Source organism: Eutrigla gurnardus (genome assembly GCF_963514095.1).
Source record: "Eutrigla gurnardus genome assembly, chromosome: 2".
Classification (NCBI taxonomy): Eukaryota; Metazoa; Chordata; class Actinopteri; order Perciformes; family Triglidae; genus Eutrigla; species Eutrigla gurnardus.
Genome location: NC_139916.1, coordinates 20,972,829 through 20,984,784, shown reverse-complemented (window position 1 = coordinate 20,984,784; position 11,956 = coordinate 20,972,829). Strand labels below are relative to the sequence as shown.

The 11,956-nt window shown below is 42.2% G+C and overlaps 2 protein-coding genes across 3 annotated transcripts; one reads left to right on the top strand and one right to left on the bottom strand.

Moving 5' to 3' along the window:
- Positions 1–566: 566 nt before the first annotated feature.
- Positions 567–5,986, bottom strand: mon1a (MON1 secretory trafficking family member A). The gene is made up of 6 exons (XM_084020378.1): positions 5,832–5,986; positions 5,265–5,420; positions 3,075–3,452; positions 2,188–2,953; positions 1,927–2,074; positions 567–1,642 (listed from the first exon to the last, which is right to left on the bottom strand). Exons 2-6 carry the CDS (start codon positions 5,386–5,388, stop codon positions 1,502–1,504), a joined length of 1,557 nt encoding a protein of 518 aa, XP_083876504.1. The 5' UTR covers positions 5,389–5,420; positions 5,832–5,986; the 3' UTR covers positions 567–1,501.
- Positions 5,987–6,389: 403 nt separating this feature from the next.
- Positions 6,390–10,905, top strand: traip (TRAF-interacting protein). 2 transcript variants are annotated; one of them, XR_014598087.1, is made up of 17 exons: positions 6,390–6,537; positions 6,766–6,885; positions 6,967–7,024; positions 7,116–7,202; positions 7,375–7,414; positions 7,498–7,625; positions 7,721–7,815; positions 8,181–8,294; positions 8,428–8,515; positions 8,594–8,683; positions 8,785–8,873; positions 8,958–9,113; positions 9,240–9,279; positions 9,361–9,465; positions 9,569–9,619; positions 10,147–10,334; positions 10,375–10,905. XR_014598087.1 is itself a non-coding variant. In XM_084023126.1 (16 exons), the coding sequence occupies exons 2-16, from the start codon at positions 6,788–6,790 to the stop codon at positions 10,252–10,254; spliced, it is 1,347 nt and encodes a 448-aa protein (XP_083879252.1). In that variant the 5' UTR covers positions 6,390–6,537; positions 6,766–6,787; the 3' UTR covers positions 10,255–10,905. The 2 variants fall into 2 exon arrangements, 1 of the variants encoding a protein (XP_083879252.1); XM_084023126.1 differs by having other exon boundaries at positions 10,147–10,905.
- The last annotated feature ends 1,051 nt before the right edge of the window (positions 10,906–11,956 follow it).

The window sequence follows — 11,956 nt, the reverse complement described above, 5'->3', positions numbered from 1 at the left end:
CACATCAGTAATAATATTCCAATAATACGATAATAACAAGTACTATTACTTTGTTGTTGCTTTTGTACTTTCACTTGACTGAAAGGCTTTTACTTATTAGCCATATTGTTATTTTTACTTAGTCACAGTGTCGGTTGCAAACTTCTCCCGTCCTCAATGAGTCAAGCAAGCGAGAGAGTGAATGCAGCGAGGGACCGGCTTTAATGCAAACAAAGTTGTGCATCAGGAGAATAAAATGTTATTTTTGATTGTGTCACAAATAGATATATCCACGCCACCTCACAAACCTGCGGGAAGGTGCCGTACTTTTAATGAATGCAGTCCAAGGCTCACTTTATCCTGCTGCCGCCTGTCTGCTCTCGCTTTGTCTGTACACAGAGGGTGGGGCATAGTGGCAGTGTTTGACCGATACACACCCTGCTTAATGGCTGGGGGTTACACTCCTGCATAGGGTCCAAATGATTCTCGAACACAGCAAAATAAGAAGAGAGAATACAGGCAGAGGGTCTCTATGCCACACACTTGTAGTGGGTCATAAGTGATGAGTGAGCAAGACACACAATCTGTTTTATTACCAGCCAGATATTTATTTATATCTAATAATTCTGGAATTGCACAGCAGCCATACATCTGCACTGTTACAACCGAACACTGTTACACCAGCCACTCGTTAAGGCATGATTAGTGGAGGCAGATGTGGCATCATGGGATTCCTTAAGCAAAGCAGAATCCCAAGAATATACAGTGAACCTGATGATTAGACACAAGCGGCTACAATCGCATACAATACTTTTAATTAAGACACATTATGGTAAATTAAGGAAAATTCCAATGGAGACTGTAAGATTAAGTGGGTGAAATTAAGATTCCTTACACAGATATTAAAAATACATGTTAACACAACCAGATGACAGTAGTAAACAGGTTACGGACCTCATAAACACATTTTTCTCAGGAATGCATTTTGCATAAAAGTGCATAGAGGTAAAATTACATTTACACTTATTGGTCATCGTGTAAAGATAAAACCGACAGGAATGTGCTCAACCCATATTTTGACACCATATGTTATAACAAGATAATTCAATTTACTGCAGGTCCTCGGAAAATTCACGTTTTTTAATTCAAATTGTATTTATTTTTAAACTGAGCAGATGGCTTTTATAAAAAGACAGCATCTTTCATATTCTTCAAGGCATAATATGTCTGTTACAGTAAAACAGTCATTTATGAAAGTACTTTTCCAGCATTAAAACACCACAGTTTGTTGTTACTCTGTCATCATCGATGATGCTGATGCTGCTTCCATCCGTTATTCAAATTTTAATTTATAAAAATCTAGCCAGATAAAACACAGCTTTAACTTACCGTCATGAAACAATCTACTGAAATCACAGATGTGTGAATTAGATCAGAAGCACCCAAAGCAAGAAAAAAAATCTCCGGCAATCATTCGCAGCGGTCTGCTTTTTGTTTGAGGAGATCAGCCGATAGCGAGGGCTCAGTATGTGAGAGGACTCAGGATGAAAAGGCGATCCTCCTCCTTCCTGATCCACTTCAGCAGTTTGTTGACAGCAGAGACAGCCAAGGCCTTGGTCCCCAGCGGACTGAAGCAGAGGTAGAGCTCGAAGCCGCTTGTCACCTGCAGGAAAGGAGGTAGAGTAAGACGGCGGGTGTGAATACGCCGACTAAATGTGTATTACAGTGTTTTATGATTGCTTTGGGTCATGAATTTGATATGCAAATCTCTTCATGCAAAGTGCAAAACTGAAACGAGAGCCAAAATGCTTACCTTTAATCTGTATTACGACATAATTGCTAATATTAATGAGTGTAATATCTATTGTTGTGAAAAAATTGAGCTTGGGCAATCGTGAACTACTGTAAAGATAGTACAAGCATCTCAGGTCACAATGCCAGGCTTACCCATGCCAGCATGTTTTCAGTTTCACCGCAGCGGTAGAAGGAGCGGAGAGGCCTGAGTGGGTGATGCAAGCTGCTGTGGAGGTCCTGGTACAGTCCCATCAGCCTTTCCTGCTCTTCATCAGACTGGTACACTTCAGGGAACTCTGGACTGGAGGAAAAGAAATAAGCATCTTGTTAGTGACCAGTTGAACTCAGAGGAATGCCGAGACCTTTTGTGACATAAATTCAATGTATGTATAATTCAGTAGATGTCTTGCCCACCTGGTGTACAGCCCTGAGCTCTTTGATTTGTACAAGAAGTGCCTTAGCTCCGGGATGCCGACCTGCTCCACAGAATAGCTGGGACTTTTAAGAGCCTCTTTCAGGGCCTGGTAAGCGCTGCGTTTGCTCAGCCTCTCCAGGAACCGTTGCTTGCAGTCGGACATGTTAAAAAAGTCCTCTCGGTCGGTTGAGACCAGGATGAGGCAGAGCTCAGACGCAGGCTGCAGGTAAGAAATGTGTGCGTGGAAAAATCCTGCAGTGTTGAACTTTGGCAGACAGATCGGCGTCCAGCCTTCACCCTCTCGAAAGGACGAAGAGGAGCCAACGAGGTTGAAGACCAGGTGCAAATCTATGTGGTGCAGGAACTGGTCCTTTTTCCTCACCAGAGTAACCAGGCGGTCCCCCGCCAGCAGGATGGAGAACACCAAGTTCTTGGATTTGGCGGCCTGCAGGCCTGATGAGACCACGTCCCTGGCAGAGCTGGCCAGAGGCAGGCAGGTGACTGCGCTGAGCAGCAGACCAGGGTCTCTGTCCAGCCGATGCAGCAGGTTGTCAGTGAGGTACTCGGAGCCGGCCAGCAGGCGGCGCAGGTCGTAGTTCTGCTTGTGTTGGAAGATGTGGTTGAGCTGAGTGAGGGTAAGTAGGCTGACAATCTGGTAGTAGATGTACTGCAGCTCCCGCAGCAGCTCCTTGTCCGTCTGACAGGTCTTAGACACGCCCACCAGGACCAGAGGACTCTTGGTGAGGAAAACCACTTTACAGCCATCTGACACACAAAATGTTTACAGAGTTAACATTGATTCAACATAGCTCATAAAATGCAACTTTTGACCCATTTATTTATTTTTACTCATGAACAATATCCTACAGCCAAAGTATATTCTGACCTGCATGGATGGAGCGAATTATGTTTTTCTCGGCCTCAACGAAGGAGACAAGGGCCATCATCACCCCCATGGTGCTGGACAGCGCCTCCTCGGTGCCGTAGCGCGTGTAGATGGGCTTCCCAGCCTCGCTCAGCACAAACACGTGTTTTCTATGGCTCCTCCATGCCTCACTGGACACGTCTTCCTCAATCCTCTCTGATGTAATGTCATTTTTGTGTTGCTCCTCTATAGTTTTCTCTCCTACCAGCACCTTGAGTTCCTCTGCACACTCTGCTGATTTGTCGAGTTCGGACTCTCTCTGGTCCTCTTCCCCTGCCTCAGCAGTCAGATCCTCGAAAGACTGTGTATGGACGAACATAGCACTCTTCTGACCAGCCCCTGTAAATGCAGGGATGAATTATTGTTAGTATAATGTATAGATGGGTGAAGAATAAATAAACAAGCCTATAAAACAATAACAGCCCTTTGCTTTGCATCTGTAGGTCCAGCTGCTTTCAGGACTGTCTCATCCACTGCGTCAGAGACAACTGGATTAGTTCCCATAGAAAGTGGATGAACATAGCATAGCTCAGGGACATAGCTAGAACTTAGTTCAGGGACATAGCTCCAACATAGCTCCAACCACTTCATCATCATTCTTAAGGTCTATTTACTTGTAAAAGTAAAAAAAAATATTGTTTGAAAATACTTCCAACAAAGTAAAAATCTTCACTTTGTCTGGCTTGTCCAAATCAGAGTGTGATTTCTTCTTCACATAGTTCAGAAACAAACTTTCATTATGCATTTATTAATTATCAGAAGTGTTTTCAAACAGTAGTTTTCGGGTTTCCAGGAGAGGACTGGTTGGTCTGGCAAAACTAAGTCTGGTTAACTTCCCCACCTCGGTAGAGCAGCGCACATCTGCTTATTAAGATTTCTTTATGGGAACCATACAGAACTGTCTCCCACAGTGCCTGAGACAGTCCCAAGCGGCACCAATGTTGGCTAAAAAGGTGTTTGTAAAAGCAGCCAAATGACTCTGCTTTTCAAAGATAGACGCTATATTATGCAATGCCAATTTGCACGATATGATTCTATCCTTTTACGGAACAAGAAAGAAAACTTCTCTACACTGACCGACATTAGTCACAGTCCAAAATAACCCTCAATAAAATATGTTTTATTTGGTCTATTAATGCTTAATCACTTTTCAGTGCAGCAACAGTAGATACATGAATGAACTCTGGTCCCAGTTTATCTACTTCAGAGAAAGTGAAAGTAGAAGATCAGGGAATAGAGGCCACAGATTTGGATTTGTTCAAGCTGGATGTGACACAACAGTGCTGCTGCTGACATATTTTCAGACTTCAGTCAGTTGTTTTATTAGCTGGAAGAGCATATGGTAGTGTTTACTTCTTACACTGTTGGTATGGCGAGGTTTTCCTAATGCCCTAACATTTTTTTGATCACATAATCGTAGAGAGATTATTACTATTATTATAGTCTTGTCTCACAGAGCCCAAAAACCCTCTCTCTCCCTTCTCTCTTTCTGTATTATTAAAGTCATTTTTTATGCATGTTTTTCTCATCTCATCGTCAACAGCTTAATCCTGGGTCGGGTCGTAGGGGCAACAGCTTCAGCAGGGGACCCCATGCATGTTTTTTGTCATGTAGAAATATGGATTCATCAGTATTGTCACAGGAATAGTCTGTTGCAAAGATACTCACTAATCTGCAATCGTGGAACCTAAATGTTGGCTGGATGCCAAGAGGAAGTAATTATCAATGACACTTTGCACAAGAGTTGTTATTTAGAATTCAATCGAGTGGATCTCTGATGCATGACCAGCCTAACTGGAGGCTGTTTCTTTGCGTAACACACAGACTGGTGTACTGTAAACATGATGCACGCATACTGTAAACTGTTTTTATGTTTTGTAATATAATCCCATGGGGGATGGGCTAGGAGATGGAATAAACTTTATAAAATACAAAACATGTATTTATTAATTTAATTCATGCATCCACTTATCCAAGGCCAAATATGTGCAGAGAGACCTACATATGTTTAGATTAGCATGAAAGAACGAATCCACTCAGAGAGGACCGCTCTGCCACATTTTTGAGATTTCAGATTAATAATTTTTGGTTCGTCTTGAATGCCTACTGACCAATCTGCAAAACAAAGAGCTGGATATTGCTCAGCCTCACCTGGTTCAGTTCCCTCCACCAGACCTGGTGTGGGACTGTCCGCCCTCTCTGAGCGAAGGTGCTCCGGGGGAGCCAGAGTATCGGTCTCCCACGACACAGTCGCCCCTTGGGCTCCTCCATCCATCACTGCTACTTACGGCAGGCAGGGACACACACCTGGCAGGACACACACACAGGACCAAAAGCTCACCAACAGCTACGTGACTGATACCATGACTGAAGATCAAGCTAGTTATGATGCGCTATTATTATGACACGAGCACCCCTGCGCGAGTCATGACTTTATGTGACTTTATTTTCAAAGAACATCCGAGCTAAAGCCCGCTATTGCTAACGTTAACGTTACACGCTGATGGAATGCTAAATTGGAAGACTAAATAAAATAATATTGAACCATTTCTTCGTGTTTGAACTTTTTTTTCTTCTGGTACGCTGATGAAGAACCCCAACAGTTACTTTGATAGCTAACCGTAACTCGGCAGCATATGCAGCTAGCTGGCTTTACTTTCACCGCCGTCATTCTGATTTAAAACCTCGTGACTCGTTTGATTACTTCTAAATCATTACCTTTCATGTCCGGAGCATCGTGCATTTGTAGTGCAGTTGTACTCCACAACTCGCTCGCCACGCTTGCTAACGCTATCTTACAACGACAAGACCAGACAGAAGTAACTTCTTCTTCTTGCTAGTCAACATGCCCTGCTAACAGTTAACGTTAGGTTACGGAAGTAGGAATTGTGGGATATGAAGTTCATGAACAGATAATCCATCTGGAGTTGTCTTGTGGTTCTTTATTTGATCTCGGTGGTGCATTCGAGCACTTAGGACATCAAACAACCCTACTTGCTTATTATTAACAGTAATCTATTTCAGAGTATGGTTTGAAAAAAGTAAATATCAAAGCTATCCCTTCACAGTGGGTATGCGATATTCGGGTGGAACCTCAAACATTTAAAGAAAATGGGTTGTAATTGATTCTCACTTAATCGTTTTGAAATATTCCCTAAATTGATTTTGCAAGAAAATGGTTGTAGAATTGAATTGAAAAAGTGTGGCCAAATATACGAGCAACACATGAATGCAGCATAAGGGGCGGGGCTTGTATTTGAACGTACAGCGGGGAAACGGAACTATGTTGTTGTGTCGTTAGCTAAGGACGAGTTCTCTCGCCGATAAAGTCAGTGTTACTCGACGAAACGATACATTCTGCACAATATAATGGATGCTTGATTTCCCAGCGAAGGACTGCGCGTTGACGTCACGTCTTTGTTTTGTAAGTATGGCAACAGTCGACGAGGTAGCCAGCGTTTACCAAAGCTAGCTAACGTTACCGAAGCAAAACTGTTGACGAGTGCATGATGCAGGGCCAGTAACGTGTCGATGTGAGCTGAAATAGCAGACATTAAGCACGTTATCTGCACACGAACGCGCTTATACGTAGGGAGAGGGCAGAAAACTGTTTGTACGTCTAGTAATATGTTTCCAATGCTGTTTATAACAGGGTGGTCCTTGTGACGGCGAAGATGCCTATCCGAGCATATTGCACGATTTGCTCCGATTTCTTCGATCACCACAGAGATGTCGCTGCCATCCACTGCGGACACACTTTCCACTATGAATGGTAACCTGTTGTAGAAAGTAAAACGTTCAGCAATCACAGTTCTGACTGCGGCTAATTCCTCCTTGTAATCTCTCCCCTCAGTCTTCTCCAGTGGTTTCAGACAGCCCCCACAAAAACCTGTCCACAATGTAGAAAACAGGTACAGTACTTTCAGTAAGCCAGACTCAACCAACTTGCCAAACGGGGGAAACGCGTCAACTAAGATATTGCTGTGCTCTATGTGTGTTTAGGTCAGCACCAGACACATCATCAACAAGCTGTACTTTGACATCAATGCAGAGGAGGAGGGGGCCACAGCGGACCCCGAAAGCTTGCAGGTACCAAACCTGGAACATCTTGTACATCAGCGTTGTGTTTGAGGTTTTTACAGATAAATTGCTTGAGAGGAGGAAAGTCACGTGCAAATATTGTGCTCAATGGTACTCCTTGCCAAATCATCTGGATTTGATTTAGTCTTTTTTTATATTTGATAATTTTTCCTTTCCTTAGAATGAGCTTGATCGCGTTAAGGTGCTTTTAAGCAGCAAAGGTAAGAAACATAACTACACTGCGATCTGCTAGATTTTTGAAAGTAGATGGCAGTAGTTCATCGTCCATCTGATTAATTTGTAGAGCGTGACTGGCGAGACAAACAGAAGACGGCGGATAATTTGAAGGACGTTGTGGACAAGCAGAGGAGAGACCTGGACAGTGTGCGCAAAGAGATCATGGAAAAGGAGATGCTCTGTTCTACACTCAGAGTAAGCTGTCTGTTCTCTTATCGTTTTAACCCATTTTGAATACGGACTCATGTTGCCTCTGCGATTACATATATTTGTATGACTGTTTTTAACAGAAACAGATGACATATCTGGAGACTCAACAGAATGAAACTCAGGCTGCCAAGGAGGAAGCCCGGAGACTCAGGACCAAAATGAAAACCTTTGAAAGGTATCCGCAGTGGTAGAAACACTGTCATATTTAGGCTTCTGAGAAGGGTCACACTTAAATCATCACTATATTGACTTTTTTCTGCAAGTGTGAAAAAATATATTATTATAAAATATAATAATGTCATTACATTATTATTTGTAATTTTGATATAGAAGTAAGGAAATAATGAATTTCCCATTTCAGTCAGAGCAGTCCTGTCATTTCAAGGTTACATCACAACTATGATTCAACAATCACTGAAAATTCTTAATATTTAGTTGCGTCTGACGATATCAAGGATTTATCTCTGCATCCTATACGATCTTCTTGCATTGTAAAAGAAAAGTCTCACTTGTGCACTAATACTTGTGGTTTGGCCCCAGCCTGGACATGTTGTTGCAAGGCCAGAGAGCAGAGGTGGAGTCCATGATCTCAGATATGGGTGTCAGCCAGGCTGCCGTGGAGCAGCTCTCCATCTACTGCATCTCGCTCAAAAAGTAAGGAGCCCAAGAGCTGCTGATCAGTGTGACCGATCATCTTCACACTATGTCGTTTAGAGCTTTAATCCTAAAGAATGCAGCTTACCTCACTCACTGTTCATTTATCTCCTTCCCTTCTTTTTTTTTTTAGAGAGTACGATAATCTAAAAGGAGGCCTGAAGTCTTCAAATGACATGTGTGAGAAGTTGAAGAGAGAAGTGCTCACCTCAAACAACAAGGTAACTTTATGTTTGTAAGTGAGTAGAATATTTTCTTGAATGCGTAATATCAATAAAAAAAATGCTTTGTCATTTTAGCTACACAAAGCCACAATAGACGTGAAACAGACCAAAGAGGACATGAAGTCTCTGCAGAATGATCTGGCCAATGCCGACAAAGAGATCTCTGTAAGGCAAATCGACCAAATAGGACATTAATTATCATAATATTTATTTTCAGTGTCGGAGAAAGGCATCGCTGTGATGCATCTATGTATGTTTGTCCACAGAGTCTGAAGAAGAAAGTGGAGTTTCTTCAGAGGACTCTGAGCACGCCGACACGGACAAACGAAGCCCTCAGCCGGCTTGTCTTTGAAAGGTGCGTCACCGGGTCAACGGGTCTGTCATGAAAACATAAACTTAGTGTGCTTTAATGATGAGGTTTTTGTGCCCATCTTTTCAGCCCGGCTCCAATGGAGCTGAAGCAGCCTCGCCTCCACCAGCCTGCAGATAGCCAGGACATTGACCTCAACCTGACGTATGACATCACAACGCCAGACGATGTTGCCAAGAAACCAACGCAGTTCCAGTGCAAGAAGATGCGGCTCGATCCTTCTGGGTAAGTTTAATGCAGCGTGTTGTGGGAATGTGTGTGTTGATCTGTTCTGTTCGATCATGGGGGGCTGCTGTTTATGAAGCCCTGTGCAGAAAATGGAATTGTTACATGAAATGCTTTGTGTTTCAGGTCTTCTGTGTCCAAACGCAAGGAGAGTTCATTAAGCAAGGTAGCTTTGTAAATGTCACTCAACAAGGTCTATTTTCAAATTATTTCCACGTGTCTAACAGTATTGTTTTTCTTACCTTAGGCTCAAGACGAGGACAGATCCATGGATCCTTTTTTGAGGAACTCCATCCTCTTTAGAAAGAAGACTTTTGGTGGCATGTTGGATCCTCAGAGGAAGCTTGGAGCTGTATGTACAACACAACCATCTCCTGCACTTCAGGTCGTATGTGTTTTCATGTGTCATTTGTCCTTCTTAGTGGTTTAATGAAAATAAATCATTCTTGTTTCAGGTGAAATCTGGTTATGATGGTTTAGGAGGACGTACTAAATTCATTCAACCTGTATCCTTTTGTCCCGTCATGTGGAATGTATGTGTCGGCCGGGTTTCTTGATTTTAACTTAGTCATTGAAATGCTAGTTGATGGTAAAGCTGTTTACCAGTTTGGTGTTGACTATTTACCTTTGCTGTGCCTGGACTACCTCTGATAAACTTACTGTACACCACCCTGCCAAGCATGTTTACCCATTGCAAACAGCTGTTTGGTGGAGATCGAACCAGAGTTTTGATAATGGACTTCAATTACATGCATCAGATGGTCATAAACATGACTGATGCTAATATTGCCTACATGTTTCCCCTAATAACATGAAGTGATGATATTGCGATGTTGGGTTTAACCCATGGATTTTCCCTTTGAACCTAATTGGAAAAATATAATGAATTCAGCTTTAAACAGAAACATTTGGGTTATATTTCTTTTAGGCGAATAGTCATGAAAAAGTTAAAAAATGAATCAAGAAATATTTATATCAGAATGTAATAAGGACAGAAAACTCTATAATTCCTTAACCAATCACTCCACTCCAGTCTCCTTTATCAGAGATTCGCCCACTGATGAAAGCTAAAAGGAAAAAGGTAACCAGGCCTCCACCCAAGATTTCAACCTGCCTGACTCTGGATGGCTTCCTCGAGTAAATTATGTCCTCCATTTCCCTGGATGTGGACTGTAAGGTCAGGATGCTGCTGCTGCTGCTGCTGCTGCTGCTGCTGCTGCTGTGTGATGTAGCATGCTGCTGCTGCTGCTGTGTGATGTAGCATGTTGGTGCTGCTGCTGTGTGATGTAGCATGTTGGTGCTGCTGCTGTGTGATGTAGCATGTTGGTGCTGCTCTGGCACACAGAACATGCCTGGAAGCGGTTCTGCCACTCGGCACCAAACATGACTCTCTAAATGAACTTTATTTAAAAGCAGTAACTGACCTCTCTTGACGGATGCTGAGCTGTTTATGACATCCGTAAAACTTGCTGTACATTTTTTTTTTTAGTTGTGTGAGTTGACTGAACTTGTATATTGAGACTGTCTTGACTGGACTTTGCATTGGAGCATTTTGTTGTTGTTATGTGTGAGACCTATTTGCAGACCATTCAAGTGTCAGTGCTCTGTATTGTGTCATTAATAATCACTGCATCTGCTCTCTATCTTGAAAAAATATATATATTTTTCAAACTTAATTTAAAATCCATCTCCTGAAGGACCAACATGTAGATATGCTTGAGGTATTTTTGTTGTACTGGTCCTGCCAGATGTAAACCAACTCAAATAATAAACAATATTTTTTTTTATTCAGGTTTGTGTGGGGTCTACAACAAGTCCTTCTTTACTGTGCTTTTATTCACAAACATTTGACTGTGGTGTGTTCTCCTGCAGAGGGCAGTACAAACCAATATCAGCCCTACTCTGTGAGGATTGGTGTACTGCACATGGTAACCGTTGAATCCATTTGTAGTAAAAAGGCTGCGCCAGTACAGAAGGAAATCCTCAAGAAAAACATGATTTAAAAAAAACTTCAGTAAAACCTGAGTTATACATAGCGATCAAGTAACAAAAAGTACACTGCAAATCATATCCTGGCAAATAAGGGACTGTTTTTAGGAGTTTGCTCACTGAATGAATTATGTTTGCAGAAATGAGAACTTGAAGTGACGGAGGACCTTCGTGGCACAGAATCCAGTACGACTGATGACGGGAAGCTTACTGACGAGGTTCCCATGCATGAACAAAACAGTACCTCGTCTATGATTTTGGCATGCTGTCTTACTGATTGGCCTTTTAAGAGAATGCATCATATTGTGATAAACAATATGAGGAAATGCCAAACATTGTTTTCCACTATAGAGCACTAAAACTACCATGTAGAACATAAATATCCTGCTCATAATCACTTGTATCCTGTTTGCACCCATGGATTTACAGTTCCCACAATGAAGACCAGCGTGTACCTTAAAAATTGCATACATAGCACTAATTTAAACAGAATACTTTCTTGCATTAGTGATTGGATATTTAATGACCTGATGGTAGTGAGTGTAGTAAAGTGACACCTCCCCAGGGGACTTCATCAGAAATAGTAGCCGGACATGGTGGTGCATTTCTAAAGCTGGTTCCTTCCAGCGCAATCGGAAGAAAACGTCACAAACAATATTTCAAAACATTCATGTACACTTAAAAACACAACCCATGCAGTGCTTTTGGAGCCAGTAAACAAAGCTTTGTTGACCCCCAAGGGATTCCACATACATGAACATCTTTGGGGCAACGGTCGCCATTTCTTTTTCTTTTTTTTTCTAAACATCATTTCCCAGGGAAAGTTAAAACTAACAATGCCTCCTTGTTGAGGT